Source organism: Misgurnus anguillicaudatus, chromosome 5 (assembly GCF_027580225.2).
Source record: "Misgurnus anguillicaudatus chromosome 5, ASM2758022v2, whole genome shotgun sequence".
Classification (NCBI taxonomy): Eukaryota; Metazoa; Chordata; class Actinopteri; order Cypriniformes; family Cobitidae; genus Misgurnus; species Misgurnus anguillicaudatus.
In genome coordinates, this window is record NC_073341.2 from 26440688 (window position 1) to 26457861 (window position 17174).

The 17174-nt window shown below is 35.1% G+C and overlaps 1 protein-coding gene across 2 annotated transcripts; it reads left to right on the top strand.

Moving 5' to 3' along the window:
* The first annotated feature begins 8496 nt into the window (after positions 1-8496).
* alx3 (ALX homeobox 3) lies at positions 8497-15414 on the top strand. Of its 2 annotated transcripts, none has more exons than XM_055168371.2 (4): positions 8497-8913; positions 12846-13120; positions 13401-13526; positions 14147-15414. In XM_055168371.2, exons 1-4 carry the CDS (start codon positions 8574-8576, stop codon positions 14504-14506), a joined length of 1101 nt encoding a protein of 366 aa, XP_055024346.1. In that variant the 5' UTR covers positions 8497-8573; the 3' UTR covers positions 14507-15414. The 2 variants fall into 2 exon arrangements, with proteins under 2 accessions (XP_055024346.1, XP_055024347.1); XM_055168372.2 differs by having other exon boundaries at positions 12849-13120.
* Positions 15415-17174: the final 1760 nt, after the last annotated feature.

Genomic DNA, 17174 nt, shown 5'->3' on the forward strand with positions numbered 1-17174 from the left:
CTATGCATAGGAAACAGTACCCAAACACAATTCTCATATTAACTAACAACTGAAAAAAACTGTCACTTTCGGTTTTCCTCGTAATTTGACTGTCATGTTGTGCGTACAGTGTTTTTCGTGTTCTGTTTCAATATTACCTTCATCTGTGCTATTTTGTCGATGCAGCGCTGAGAAAATTCATGTAAATCACGCGGCGCCATGTTTCGTTATGATTGGTTAATTGATATCATTTTTAAAGAATGTAATATAATGTTTTTAAACGCTTATTATTAGCGTATAATTTTTTATTGTTTGTTGGTATGATGTAAAAGGAAAGCTCCATATGCATTTAATCCATAAACATGGAACATGAAATTGTACTAAAAAAACAGTGCCTCCTTATTTTATAAGTCACTGGCATCCATAAAGTACAATGGACTACAGATGAAATGATTTTGATGCTTTGTCACAGCATGTTTGCTGTTTTCAAGTGTGGTGCTATTGTTTAGACAAGCTTTGAATTTGTTTATATAGCATGATGTCATTTTTTGGAATATCGTGATATTTGTGTCATGGAGCTTATGTCACCACAGAGGTTATACGACTTGGGGTCAGAATCCTGCTGCAGGCTCTGTACTATGCTTCAAAATTATATTTGTGTGATTGTTAACTTGATAGTGTTCTGGTAGTCTTAAATCATAAATATGATTTGTTAAAATGACTCAACATTTTCTAGTAGTGATTCGATTCAATGGATTCATGCAAGTATATTAATTTGTAAACTTTTGCTTTCTAAATTGTATTTCTGTTACACTTTGTAATTTTCTATTATTGTATGATACAATTGCACTTGTTTTGTTGGTCTTTGTGTTTCTGATCAAATATATATTTCTCTCTCTCCCTCCCTCCATCTCCTCCTATTTCTTTGGCCTTGTGTGAAAGACGTTCTGCAAATGGAGCATTCATTTAATTTTGCTTTTTTTGATCACCATCTGCTTCACATTGCTTTAGGTGCAGAGTGTTTCCAAACAGTTTAGGTTTTGATTCCACAAGTGTCCAACTCAAGGTTAGCCGCTGTCTTTTAAAAGGAGGATTGAATTCACATGTAATGGCAGTGAAGTGCCAGTTAGTTTGTGTGATGTGGTTTATCATTTTCTCCGTCACTCTTGAAAGTAAGAGTGGGTGCATTGAGTGTTTGCATCTGTATTGCTGTTGGAAAAGCTTGAGTAATAAAAATATATATTTTTCTCCTTGTCTTTGCTTGTATTTGAATCCCAATGTCGCCATAGGGACTCCAGAGTGGGAGGGGCTGCTGGGTGTGTTTGTGTGCGTGCGCCTGTGTGTGTACACATGTTACTAGGCTATATTATGAGTGTCTGTGTACCCTTTGTAAAAGAATAAACCAGTGCGGATGTAAGAATCCGATACTCACACAGGAGATGGACATATGAAAGGTTGCATTATGGCCAGTGTCTGGGTGGTTCTGTGAAGGGTCAAAGCGCGTATCCAGATCCTCGGGGCATCAGGATGAGCTCTAGGGCGCGTAAAGATGACCCACGCCGTTCCTGTGCAGCTGCTGCGTCTGGCATCCAGACTAGTTGGTATGCCCACGACCAAAGACTACGGGCCATATATAGGTCATTATCCTCGGTCTAGGATTGCCGATTTCTAACACAATCAAGCAAGTGACATTGATAAGATTGGCATTAATATAATACGACGCATATTATTCATCACTAATTCGTCATATCGTTAAACTAATGCATATAGTTTTTCATATTTATTTATTGGTAAATGTACAATTTTATATAGCTTTGGTTGAGTTAATAATGATTACAGATGTACATGATGTACATGCGCCGTCAACAAGGCAGAACACATTTGAAGCTATTGTTAAAGAATTCGTCCGAATAATTTAAACGTGCTTTTCTTTGAAACTGCAAGCAAAAAAAAATTAAATACAAAACTTTAATACATTTTTATATAATTCAACATTTTTATATTTTAAGAAACCTTCAAACATAAAACTATAAACATAAACTTCTTCTGGCTTTTTTCAAATTTCTGTTAAATTTCAGAATTATCCAGAGGTAAAACTTTAATTTACTTATCCTAAATGCCTTGCGTAAAACTACATCTGTTCATTTGATGATATTTGTTGATGGTATGGGAAGGAGAAAATCGGATTATGAGTGTTCTTGGCCTAATGCCTAAATTAGGAACCCAAAAGACTACTAATTGCGTAACTGAAGAGGAAATCTTATGCATTATTTTAGAGTTTATGTCATCGGATCAATAAAAAAAAAGGATTAACATGTAAGATTAAATAAAGTAATAACACACGGGCGCATTTTTTATTAAAATTTTATTTACATTGCTTCAACATGCAATTGTTCGTACAGAATAAAAATAAATTCTGTAAATATTGGTGTGAATGTTAAGCTTTCTTTCGGAAAAAATCTGATATGAGATTTTTCCATTTTTTATTTAAAAGTATGAGCATGAATTTTAGGCCTTCTCGTTTATGTGTGTGAAGAACCCAGAAATTGCTTGTGTCTTTACAATAGATAAATATGTCCGTAAATGATGTATAGGTTAATGCAAAATAAAGAATAAATGATCAGAATAATAAAATCGTATTAAGAATCAATGACCAGAATAATAAGATCATCAGATAAATAATCGATGATCAGAATAATAAGATCAGATAAAGAATGAAATAAAATCAGAAGATGCGTCGATTTTCTCTTTTTCTCTATAGATATCCTGCATTTTAGTATAAATGGTTAATGACACTCAATCTGACTGTTAATATACGAACGGTAGTGTCGAATTTGCGAATTTATTATTGTTCTGAATCTGACTCACTGGTAACTTTCACGAAATAGGCAGAAAGTTGGCATGGGTTAAAACTACCTTAAGCGACATGACACGTACTCATTCGTTTTTCGCTGACAGTTTAAAAGTGCTATTTCATACCCGCGTACGCATGACTTATAAAACAAGCACAATGCTTGTGTCGAAAATAAGGGTTTAATTTTAGAAACCAAACATCAAGAAGAAAGTTATAATGCCACAGTCGCAAAACAACAAGACTGCAGTGCATTCTTGTTTTCGTGCTCGCTGAAATTTCACGGTGTTATTTTTACCACAATCAAACGGGTTAACACTTCATATTTGCAGAGCAAGGAAAAAGAGCATCCAATGAATAACACGACTTCAGAAAACCATATAAAATACAGATAAACAAAATAAACACTGGGAAAAAGATGTCATGATGCCATGTGTTTTAAACGCCTGTGATGCTACTTTAAACTCTCCCAATGTCTGAAAAGGAAATAAAAGTAATATTAGAAGCAATCTAGAATAACATGTTTGACAGAACTTTATGGATTTAAGGAAGACGGAGTACAAATTGCATGCCGGACCAATTACATTTAGAGAGACAGATGTTGGGTGCTTGGGGTAGTTCTTTGGCTTCTTATAACATTGGTTTTGCAGGGGACAGAGAGGAGAGGTAAAGTGGGATGCTTAGCCAGTATTTAGTCATATCTGAAGAGAGGGTCCCTGGTACTCCCTGCCCCAGGCTGCAGCTAATGAAAATCCCATGGCTGAGCATCTGAGCTTCAGGACCTTCTTCATGGTCATTGTGTGAGCACATTTAATTGAATCAGAGGTCACAGAGACTCTGCGCCACCAGCTCCCCCTCTTCAGTATAAACACATTTAGGGATTATTTATTTTTTAGCTGTGGCGTGCGTCCACAGCAGCCAGGTCAACTGATACCCAGATGGTTTCGCTGAGGACCCTGTTTACGGATTCCTGCAGTCCGAGAGGAGAAAAGCGAGGACCTGTCGGTATGTCGCTGATTAGAGTTACGCAGCCCTACATGCGGGCATGGCATGAGCCCTGGATGGGGAACATTAGTCTTTTGGTCTGCTAAGTAAGGTTAACTTGTTTACAGTAAAAACCCACTGTTTAAAACCACACAGTTGTTTGATGGACAGATAGATCGGCATTAGACGCACTGCTTACTTTGACAGAGGGCTTTTCTAATGTACTGTAAAGGCCTCTATAGACTTTTAGCATAAATGTTAACTTTGACTTTGAACGCCATCAGTGCAATTTCATAATGACAGATTATGCAGATCTCAAAGAGTCCAGAGTGGATGTGAAAGTGTGTGGGGTCGCCGGGAGGACAGTCAGTCTGTTCTTACCCAATATCCTTCATACACACCCACACCCAAACTGGCCCTTCCTGAGTGCTTTTCTGAAACAAACTCCCGCTTCCCAGACTCCCTCTGTCATGTGTTTTGACCCAGAGGTCGGCGGCTGTCAATCAGAACTTTAGTTTCAGCTGGCCATCACAGTGCCGGACAGAGAGAGAGTAAGAGGAAGAAAGAGAAAGAGCCCTCAGAGAAAAATCCATCCCCTTTAATATGGGATCATCTCTTTGCTCTTTGCCTATAATTGAATTACCGCTTTGCCCTCTGCATATTCCAATGCAAACCTGTAGGTTGGGTTGACATGCTTGAACAATAAAGACAGATTCACACATGATCAGTGTGTGTAAATCAGATTGTTAACAATACAAAGGTTTCCCTGTTTAAACATAACTAATGCTACCTTATTGATTCATAACAAACCTTCTTTAAGGGGAAATCCTTTATTCCTCAGAGACTTAAACAGCCAATTCCATGCAGGCCAAGCTTCATACAGCAGACATTATACTGTTAAAACCCCCAACTTAAAGTCTGATATGGACTGAAGTCCACACTCAAAAATTGATTGTCTGTAACAATGATTTAAAAAAAAAAGCTAAATGTATATAGATCGCAAAATAAGGGATGTTGCAGGGTCACATTCAAGACGGTTCGTTCTGGTCAGAAATGGCTGAACTGGAAGAAATAAGGAGAAAGGTAGAAAGCAATAGACTTTGGGCCACAGACTGGACTGATTTCCTGTAAGGGGTCATGCCAGGGACAGGTTCAGCCGCCCCAGGTTCAGGAAACAAGAGTGGCCACAAAGCCACAGAAAGGAGAAGAGGGAAGGTCAGCCGTTTGATGACTTACCAGCCGCTAGAGATTTACAGCTGTAGAGATCAGTGTTTCTTTCTAATCTATTAGCTACAGAGTTTTGGTGACTCACATTCAGGTTATCGAATCATCAAAAAATGTGTCTTTTTTGTTTATTTGATAAAAACTTAAGAATAAGATAGCAACTGAGATGTCAAGTATCCTGAAAACATTTTTTATTTAAGTGTTTGCCTTAAAATGGCCGCTGATCTGTTTGATGGAAAGGAGGCCACATTCCACTCAGCATTACCAGTTGCCATATTTTAAGGATAACAGCAAGCTATATTGAAGAATTGGAGAGCATCGGCTCTTGGTCTGCTTTCCTGCAGATGCAAATGATATGGCTATGGTTGTGTGCAAGCCAACTCTGTCAACACAAAAGTTAAGAGCGCTGGTTCCTGAGGCCATCCAGTCAACTTGGAGTTGAAACTTTTCCCTAAACGCGTCTTCTGGAGTACATTTTCTCCACTGGGTTTTTGATTTCATGAACACGCCATCACCTCAGGCTATGTTCTCCATGGGATTTTAGCCATTTAGACATGAGCCAAAATCTCCAAACTCAGCAAAGGCTGGCTTAAATACAATATAGATTTATATTAGAAAAACAAATACATATTTAAGAGAATATATGCAGATAGCACTTTTTTAAATGGTAAAGTGACTGGTTATCTTCCTTAGCGGCATTTATTTCTTCTGCATTTAAAAAAAAATGTAACTTGTTAGTGTTTTAACAGGAACTGTTACTACAACTTTCTGCAATTCTTCATTAGACTTAACCTGACTTGCATGTTTTTCTACACATTAATCAAGTTCACATTCACCTGTCAAGAAAAGCAGGTATAAAGTCTGCCACTGACTGTATAGTGTAGTGGTACTAGAGAGTTGCCCATGTTTCCAAAGCTTCCACAGCATCTTAATCTAAGTCATGTCCTTCATTAATTGGGTTTCACACATGCCACTGCAACCACAAACAATAGGATGTTTAACAAGGTCATGTCTTTTTGATTAACCTCTCTCTGTGATTAAGTGGAGTTCCGCTAGTGCCTCTTTTGGGAACTTACTCATTCTTGCGTTTTATCGGTTTGTCATCTTGTATGGGTCAAATGTGACTATTTTCTCAGTGGTTTGAGCAAATTCATATCCCCTTATTGGTAATGACTTAATTTTGATGTCCATGTCTTTTATCAATTTAAATGACAAACTTTGTAAATAATTCACACAACTGATATTGTTTTGTATATATTTTTGCCACAAAATTAAAGCTTTTTATTTTTTATATAAAGCTTTTACGCACTGTCAGCCTCCATAAGTTAATCAGTATTTGATTTTGCAGTTTACATTGCAACAAAGCAACTTGTCTGAGGAAGTGATTTCGTCCTTAATCAAAACGTCTGTTCTTGCCTTGGTGTCTAAGTGAATTCATCACGAATGAAACGGTTCTTATGTGGGCTGACCGAAGCAAATGGACTGGATGTTTACACACTTGTCCGTCAGGTCGGCTCCGTGCGGCCTTAGACATCCAGAAAACTGTTAGACATCTTGAAGAGCCCTGTAAGTGCTCTATGTTTAGAGATGGATTGCACAGATTGGCGCTAGGATGTCAATATCACCAGTTTTTAATTTTTGATCTTTTGGTGTCCATACTCAACAAAACTTCGCAACTCCAAGCATGTGGAAGGTGAATAGACAATACTCTGGCAATCAACACCTAAAAACGTGAGATTTATTTTCTTGTTCGCTTATTTCAGTTTAGTGGACAGTCTACAGAATTGTTCATATAATTTGTAGCATAATTAATTAGGGGAAATATTAAAAAATACTTCAAACAATTAGAATTTGTGTATTTAAAATTTGATGCAAGGCTGACTTATTAAAAAAAGCCTCAAAAGCTGAAATATATTAGTGGATGCGTCAGACCTGTAGCTACATAAGACTTTGATCTTCTCTAAATGCATATATGTAAGTGTGTTTGTTAAACTGAAGCGACAGTTCTTTAATATAAATTATGCTTAAATTTTTAGCTCCGAAATTCTCATTTTTATTCAGTCATATAATTAAAGTTTTATAGAGTTATACACACCTCACACACCAGTGTCAATGGTGAAAGCATAACTTTACTTTAAAATTACTTAATACCTTCACTGTAAAAACATGTTTTATAATGTTTCATAATCATGGAATTTGATAGGCGGTTGGATAATTTTTAAGCACTGACCACAATCCTATTTATTTCTATATGGTTATAAATGTGTTGCCTCTGACATTGTTGCTATTAAAAATATTCTACTTTTTGTTTTTTTGTATGGATTTTGTGTAGAGAAAAGAAAATGATATTTAAGGTAAAGAAAAGGTGAATTGAAAATTAACATAGTTTAACGCTAACCTTGTAAACAATAAAGTAAGCTATAGATTAATTTGTATGGAGGTATAAGCACATTATTATTATTATTATTATTATTATTATCATTATTATATCAGTGCGGTTCGTGTTTGTTTTAATATTATTGTCATATTTATATAGTCATTTATAGCGTCATATTACGATAACTACTACTTTTATAACTTTTACAACTAACTAAGAAAAGTGAAGAATAAATAATAAAGTGTAATGATAATGGACCTAATTGGTTATTTAAATAATAATAATTAGGTTACCCATTTTATTTATTTTTAATCATGCGTATCAACTAATTTGTTTAATTAGACATAATTGTTATTATTTACACTGGTAATACACGCAATAAGCTTATGATAAAATTTCTCTGAACCCAATTTTTACATTTTTGTAGACCTTCCGAAACTACAGAAAATCCATTTACAATGATTTATTTATATTTTACGCAATTTTTGCTTCATATTTCCTATATCTGAAAATTCTTCATTTGAATAAAGGTCAATTATTTTCCATGAAACCCATAGCCTACAGTGTCAATTTAAATCATAAAAGCATAATGCCAATTTTATCTGTATCACTTAAATCACAATAACTTAATTGTGCCATTTTTCATGTAGATGTATATCACAAGTACATTTGTTAACGGATTTATAAAGCCAATAATCATTCACCCGGCTGAATTATGCTTTCATTTTGCTTTGACAGAGACCGGCATGGTCACGCAAAATCTTCATGGATGAAAACCCATCAAATCTGTACTCAAAAATAGGGTGATTGACTTTTGGGTTTTGCCCGTTTGTATACGTCATATTGTTAATAATCAGCCTACTCAATTTAATCACTGACTTCCAATCTTCATTCAAAACATTTTGTTTTATTGGAAAAACATTGAAGACGTTTAATGGTTAATTGACAAGAGCCGCACGTGATTGAATTTTAGGCGTATTAAATCAGACCGCTGTCTCAGTTGACCCCTCCCAATTCACGGGTCTTTGTTTCTGAAGTCTTCAAATCCCACCCACTTGAAATGTAGAGGTGGAAAAAATCACCCTCTCTCTCGCATATACACAAACTTGTTCACTGTTAATAGCATCCTAGTCCACTGTTTGCTCTCCAAACGAGGTGATGGAGACTGAGAGTTGTTTGTCTTTCTCCTCGCCTCCAAACAGGATCACGCCAGAAAACTCACCGGGTTTGGAGCATAATTCCGGCTCTTTCTTTCAGTGTGACGAACTCCAAAAGTCCCCACATCTTCCACTAGCGCATCGACATGAGTTTTTTACCGCGCAGTCTATGGGACGCTATGCCGACAGTGGTCCTGCGGACTTTACGCACGGTGTTAGCACGACAACTCCACGTACCTCGCCTGGAAAACATACAAAGTACCTGGAGAATATGAGTCAGGACCAAAAGACTTCATCAATCAGTGAAAAGAACTCGCCATTTTATGAGAATAATTCCGATGGTAAGTTAAAACTTTTATCAGTTATTGCTTGTCAGTAATATTAATAATAAGAATAATAATATAATTAACCTCATCATTGTGAGTTTGCACAGCTTCTCAAGACTTGTAATATCTGTAAATACATAAAAGTATGTATAACAATGTAACTAAAACAGACATCTTCAGTTATTCTTAATAATGAATGCATAAAATATTTATTACAATATATTTTAACTATTATTAATTTTATTTTTTGTCATTTAAAATGTCATTTAAAACGATGTAACAACAAACAGGGTGATTAAAACTAAATGATTAAACAATTTCATTTTTAAATTAGTTATTAATAGTCTTTATTCGGTCGATTAATGTTTCATTCAGTCTTTGGTTCGGATTTTTATTTAAGCATTTGGAAATGCGAAGCTTAGTAGCTCAATATGTAATTTACTGCGCTTTTTGATATTAGCAAATTACATTATTAGATATTAGGAACAGCGTACTGACATCTCTAAGTAGTACCTAAATATATTACTTAAAAGTTTTTACCATTTTGGGTTTTGAAAAAAATATGAATGAGGTTCAGTTATTTTCAGTGATATTATCTTATTTATAAATAAGGACTGAATGACACCTTTAGGTTGCAAATGCTGCATTGTTTAGTCGTTTACGTTTATGTCCAAATTTATGCTCAAATATTCCATATTATTGCATAATATAAATAAAGCACTGGGCTATTAGGGCCGACTTCATTTGGTAAACTCTGCATCGACTGAACATTTATTTATACAGTAAGACCACTTAATTTAGCAAGGCTAAATACAAAAATTGCGAGGTGTAGGACTAATGTAAAAAAATCTATAAGAGCATTCAGAAAAGTAGGCTTGTTTAGAAAACTATCTTCATGATAGTGGTGGATTGCAGAATTCCTTTGTCTCCGTATACGCTTTCAGTTCAAATATGGTCTGTCGTGTTTGTTTTAAATATAGGCCTACTCTGGGATAACCTATAGCCCATTTTAATCACGAACATTGACCTCAGTCGACATATGGAATAACAATTTTTAATGAAATGACATAGCTGAGTTTCTCAAAACATTAGGCGCTCCTATTAGCTCAAGTTTCCCCAAAGGCAAAGCTTCGTTATGTTAGTCAATTGTGTGTCACGTGTCTTTTACTTGTAAAGCTTATCATTCTAAAATATTTTACAGTGTAAAGACAAATTGACATTTCATGAATTGCATTAATTAAATTAAGGAAACGTGGTGGAAACTTGATAACCCTCTCATTTAAAACAACAGCCTGCTCCACTGCGCATGACACGTGATAGGCCTGAATTTACATGACAGGCATTAGAGTTACTTTAGGTGGGCATTCTTTACCTAACACATAACAAATAAAGAGATGATAAAATCCCTGATTTCACAAATTTGACAGACCAATAGTTTTTTACGCGTCTGTAAATAAACATAAATATAGACTATATTAACAAAGAAAATGTGTGAGAATGTGTTAATGCTCCTATACTGTAAGTCTATGTGCGTACACTGTTTCAGCCTGTTGTGTGTACATCTGTTAGTTTCCAAGCAAGAGAGTACAGCTGTATTGGATGTGGTAATTTTCGATCCTCTACTGTGATTCGTGTAAGGACATTTGGACCATTTTCATTAATCTCCATATAACTGAATGGAATATCTATATCTAATGGCGAAACACTATAGCAATATTTTTTATTTAGTAGTGTGTTTGGCCTTCAGCAGTATTCATTGGTTTTGGATACAGGGTAATCTTAAGTTATTAATACATGGAGAGCGTGAGTTGCAACGTTGACGGGGAACCTATTGCACTCTCAAAAGCGGCAGCATGCAAAAATACTTGTTGCTCCAACCTAGTAAAGCTGATTCAGTCATTTTAAATAGTACTGTTTTTGATATGAATAAACAAGTAACATATTGTTTATAACAAACGATATATAACAAACATTTTTAGTATAGTATTTTGTATATGAAGTAATGAGAGGTTTACTGAAATATCTAGTTATTCATTTTAGGTGTAGCATGTGAATTGTCTTGTATTTTACCTGGATGAGTGTGTCTAAATACTAATATTTTGTGAGAGGCTATTCACTTTTTGTGTTTTCAAACCCAAAATGTCCTTTCTGTTTTATCCGTTGACTTACATTCATAAAAATAATCGTATTTGGCAGCCATGCTAAGGAAGAACAATTTTTGGTTCCTCACTTCTTTCAGTCAAAGGATTCTTTTTCTAAAGTCTACCTTTTTCTAGTCTGCTTTTTACTTCAAATAATCTTTTATAGAACAGAAAGCTTCTGTGTGTTAAAGGTTCATAATAGAACATGGCCTGACAAAGACATTTTTAGGAATCTTAATTTTGGAAGGCAGGGCCATTTCTAAATTTTGGGAGATTTAATGCAAACAATAAAAAATCATTTAAAAAGTCTTAATTCTTGAATTGTTCTTAAAAAAAATCTGTATATAAAAGCAGGATACATATAAAGTGTTTGTAAATATACATAAGAAGTCAGTGTTTCTTCTGCTGGCAAAAAATAATAATCCGGAAGGCACCAAAATTAATTTCTGTTACTTGCAAAAATAGAGAAATGCTTGAGGACATTTTATGACTTAAGGTCAAATAATTTTTTATATCTTTAATGCTCTTTTTAATCCCCTTTAAAATGATGATGATTGTTTTTTTTAATATGTTGTTATCCAAGTGTGTTTTATTTTGTATGTAACCACAAATTGAAATGAAAGTAATTACAAGATATTAAAATCATATATTATTATCATTTCATCATGGTTTACACCTTGCAACTATTTATTCAAGAAGTCAGAAAGGGTCAGTGGGAAAACCATATGTAGAGTATTTTTCCTTGTATAGGCCACTTCCTATTCTTCGTATTCTCCTGAGAAAAACAAACTCATCCTGTTTAAATGTATGTTTATTATTGAAGTCATTTTAACAGATCTTTTTTGTCAAAAGTCTTCTAGATCCTACCACATTTTTAAATGTCACAACAAAATTTGACAAAAAATTGCATTGAGACATGTTTAATTTACTGTCCTGTTCAAGCAAGCATTGAGTTTGACTTAAAAGAATAACTGCAGCCTTCGTTCTTAACTCAACCCATACAAGCTCAAGTTTCAAGCTAAATCAAAACAATAAGCTCTGGTGACAATGCTTGTTATTATCCTTGTTAAAGTATGTGAAATAGTGGAAAACAAACACTGGCTAGTTGAAGAACATTTTGAGGTGTCTATATACAGGCTTATTTTAATGGCCTGCTATTTAAACTTTAAAAAAGTTTTGCTTTTAAAGTTTAAATAGCAGGCCATTAAAATAATATTTTATGTCTCAGCCAGGAAAATTGGTAATTTAATAAAACACTTTTCTAATGAGCATGCTTAGAGCATGCAGTTTACAATATGCACTGTAAAAATACTTTGTTTTCAAGTCATTTCAACTTTCTATTATTTATCTTGACTAGAGATGAGTTGTTATAACTACAGGTAAGTTGTTACTTATAAAACTTATAAAAAGTTATGGTAACTTATAAAATTCAGTTTACTTTTCTCAACTATATTTTATAAGTTGTGACAACTCATCTCTGTTGACATGACTTGTAAATCTGAGTTGATTTAACAAAAAATTTTAAGGCAGCAAAGTTTTTTACAATGTGGCTGATATGGATTTATCACATAGCAGCATTTTTTAACAAATGTTATAAATAGATGTATAAAAATGTTGCGTTTAATTTAGCTTTCAGGTGAAGAAACACAAATTGTACACCAGTAATGACAGGTTAAAGTCATTTATTTGCTTTAGCTTCACTATTAGAGAACTTCATTGTTTTCAGAATCCAAATCAGTCTTTGATTTGCATTTAAAGGACAAATCTCTGCCATATGTAACATTACTTATTTTATCTTTGTGTCAGCAGGTGACAAATCTTTATCCAAGCCTCTTGGCTATCCCACTCATGATTCGGAATGCTGTGGAAAACTGAAAGAATCATCCAACGGGTTGCCTGGAGACTCCATCGCTGACTCCATCGACCTTTCGGGCAAGAACAAAAAACGGCGAAACCGGACGACTTTTAGCACCTTTCAGCTGGAGGAGCTGGAGAAGGTCTTTCAGAAGACGCATTACCCAGATGTGTATGCACGGGAACAGCTGGCACTGAGGACAGAGCTTACAGAGGCACGGGTGCAGGTGTGTTACACTTTACATCTTGGGACAGATTATAACTATGTATGGTCGCCTGTGCATATTAGAAGGAACAGATAATCTGATATTTCTGATTATGATAAAAATTAATGTTTTTAAATGGAAAGGTGAAAATTAATTGTTTAAATTATTATAAATTATTATAAGACCTTAATAAAAAAAATATATTATATCAGTATATAACATTTAGTTTAAAAAAAAAGGTGGATAGTAGGGGTGTTTTGATTAGTCTGATCATAATAATTTTATGAATCCCCCATCAAAGGTGTGGTTCCAAAACAGACGGGCCAAATGGAGAAAAAGAGAACGCTATGGGAAGATGCAAGAGGTGCGAAACCACTTTGCTGCTACATATGATATCTCCCTTCTCCCTCGCTCTGACACATACCAGGTACATGCACAAATACACATGCACAGAATACAGAAACACAGAAAAAGAGCACAAGAGAAAAAATATTTTAACACACTAGAGAGTCTGTATGACATTGTTTGGGCTTCGCCGAGGCTAGAGCATATTCTCATGAGTTATACTTGTTGTCCAAAACATAAAGATTAAATTTAATTTGATGTGATATTGCAAAAACCATGAAGTGAGTCAACATTTTTGAATTATTGAATCATTTTAAATGATATATCCATTTCTTAATTGTAAAATCATACTATAACAACTTGAATCTGTTCTCCCACTGAGAAATCCCAGATAAAAAGAAGCAATTTATTTATTTTATTTTAATATGTTACCTTAATGTTCAACAATCATTGAACATTATATTCAACAAGTCAATTTAATACTAACTACATACTTTAATACTAAGCTACATCTAGTAGTTATCCAGTAGTAAACTGTTTTTATTGTGCACTACAATCACTAACAAAAGCATTATTATAGTACTATATATAGACAAATTGTAAAGAAATAAAATAAATACTATAAATTTGTGTATTATTTCTATTATAAATGATGCAAACGTTGACACATTTTTTTTGCCGCCTTTATTGCATCTCTTCTAGATGCAGAATAACTTGTGGCCAGGCAGCGCAGGTACAGGAAGTGCAGGCGGAGCAGCCGGCGGTTGCGTCCTGGGCACAGAAAACATGTCGTCATCTTGCATGACCCCTTATCCCCATCCCCATGGCAACCTTCCTGGCCTCATGGGTATGTCTGCATCATCAGGCCATCCTCATCATCACCATCATCACCCATCCCACCACCCCAGCATCAATGGGATTTACTCACTCCATGGCTTCCCAGGAAGCCTGGGGGCCCATTCCTTCGAGCCGGGACCAGAATCTGAATACAAGCCCTCAGGACTGGTGGCCCTGCGCATGAAAACCAAAGACCCAGGGAGTCTATTATCCTGGCCGACATGACTACGCAGCTGTGGCTATTACAATGACATCACTGAGCCAATAAACAGTTAGCATGCCTGCACATACCGGCATGTTACTCAAAAACACTTGTTTTAAGGCTAAATGCACAACTCTTTCGTTCTTTTGCAGGCTCCCAGATGTGTTTAGTGTTAGGATATGTCATGTGCCCTGACTCTCCGTTTTGATCTGTTTCCCTATGGAAGCATTTAATTTTTTGTAAATTTGTTGAACCACCATGGACTTGCACATAACTTGGCTTTTAACGTAAAATCTTACAAAATCTTTCTTGGAAATGAATTTGTAAAAATGGTCCGATATTAATTACCAATGAAGATGTGCAACATGTTTATTTAAGTATGTTAATAATAATCTTTTTGGTGTCATTTAGTGTATGCCATGTTTAAGCCCCATTATGACAGTCAATAAATGCTTTTATACTTACGGATATTGTGCATAGATACATCACTTCAAGCAACTCCAAATAAAATTGGTGGTAATCCGTAGCAGGACTATAAAATATATCTGTACATACTGCATTACATTATGTGTTGCCCATATGATCATGCGGCTTAGGTAACATTTGCATCAACCACACATTTCAAATGCCACGGTATTTCTGTGCCAAATTCTAAAGGCTGTAGATAAACTTTATAAATGAACACAGTTATATTGCATTACCCTAAAGTCTCAGTCTGTGGTATTGTAAATGTATGTTTTGCTGTTGGCTTGCTGCAAAGCCTGTCAAATGCCACCCACTGCATTACCAGTATGTGACAGCCCAGCTAATACAAAACCAAATAAGCGACCACAAAGCCTTTACCCATCAACCATAGGTCTGTCTGACAGCAGGGGTATGACCACAAGCCTAATGAATTATGAGTCGACTTACATAATATGCTACTGTTTAATTCAAGGGCCTTGGATAATAGTCAAAATCAAATTTATAAATGCACTGCAGACTTAAATGCTCTAATGTGAATGCAATACTGGGGTGTTCAATAAAAACTGTGTGGATATCAAATTTTAATAAACATTATTCTAAAGAAATCCACTTAAAAGTAATTTATCAGAATCTTTTGATACATTTACAAGATGCTTTTATTTAAAGCAACTTACAATGCATTAAAGATAAACTTTTTATCACACTGTAAAAAATACTTTGCTGCCTGTTAAATCAACTTTTCAAATTTACAAGTCATGTCAACAGAGATGAGTTGTCACAACTTATAAAATATAGTTGAGAAAATTCAACTTAATTTTATAAGTTATAACAACTCACCTGTAGTTATAACAACTCATCTCTAGTCAAGAGAAATAAGTTGAAATGACTTGTAAATCCCAGTTGAATCAACAAAACATTTTAAGGCAGCAAAGTATTTTTTACAGTGCAATATGTGTCTTTTCCTGCATGGGACTCAAACCCACAACCTTTATTATGTTTTACATTTTTACAGATTTAGAAGACATTTTTATCCAAAGTGACAGAAATGTTATGACTTTTTTGGAAGACACTTTTATCCAAGGCAGCTTTTATTGCATTTAAGATATAGTATGTGCATTTCTCTGGGTTTTGAAGATATTATCCAAAGCGACTAACAGAGTTTTGACATTTATGCATTTTTATGCATTTGGAAGATGCTTTACTTACGCTATATTTTTTCTATCGGTATGTGTGTTCCTCTGGGAATTAAAACCCCCAGTCTCTGCACTGCAAGAAGTACATAAATCCAGTGCAATTATACTTTCTCCATTCTGCTTTGAGAAAATTATTTTGCACATTCAGTTCATCTAACGCTGACTTTAACTGCAACTATGTGCCTCATAGGAACAGAACTCCCAAAGAGAAACAAGCATACCGAAAGTCTATTTCTAAGATGTCAATGTCAGAATTTTTGTTTATCATGTTTAATGTGTTTTTGGAATCCCAGTCCTGTGGGAAATAGCTAAAGTTACAGTCTTCTGTTGATACAAGTGCCAAACAGCCTTGGAGAGGGTAGTTCAGTGACATAGCAATGTGACCGGTATGAGCTTTTTAGCGCCATCTGGGTTTAATGACTGCATGCCAAACCTGCCAGCCACTCTTTCAGGGTGATTCACTTAATTTAGATGACACATAAGATGAAATTGTTTGGGATGATAAAAGCTGACTAGATCCAGTGACAGGATTTTCAAAGCTCTGCTCATTTTCCTATTTCTCAAAATGGAAACAGATCAACAATTGCTTTGGGCCAAACATTTCCTGCTGCTTCTTTTCTTTGTGCATTCAGGATGACAGAAGTGCTGAATCACATTAAGTGCCAGTTCAACAGACCATGCCGTGTTTTAGTGAGAGCTGACATGTGGTTCCAATATAGAATAGAAAGGAAAGCTGACAGAAACTCTCTCCACACCCACAGCTTCAAATTCCAGCCTGATCTCTTAAGAAAGTGGAACCAGCTACACATGCAAACTGATTAAATCCCAGATTAAAGGATGTGATAAAGATACAGATGAGGAACACAAGAGAAGCATTGCTAAATGAGAAGTATAACAAGACTGGCATGGTTACACAAAGATGTTGTGTGCTCTGATAGCATAGACACACCGCATATAGAAGTTCTCATAAGACATATAGGTACACAAAATCTATAGATTAACTAAGCTGTGTAATCCAAAAATGTATAGAGAT

What these genes read in the sequence shown, in the direction of transcription:
- alx3 (XM_055168371.2), top strand. Translation starts at nt 8,574, where the DNA reads ATGGAGACTGAGAGTTGTTTGTCTTTCTCCTCGCCTCCAAACAGGATC. An exon ending in TTATGAGAATAATTCCGATG is followed by an intron (nt 8,914 to 12,845) that starts GTAAGTTAAAAC and finishes TCTTTGTGTCAG; the next exon opens with CAGGTGACAAATCTTTATCC. An exon ending in TTACAGAGGCACGGGTGCAG is followed by an intron (nt 13,121 to 13,400) that starts GTGTGTTACACT and finishes CCCCCATCAAAG; the next exon opens with GTGTGGTTCCAAAACAGACG.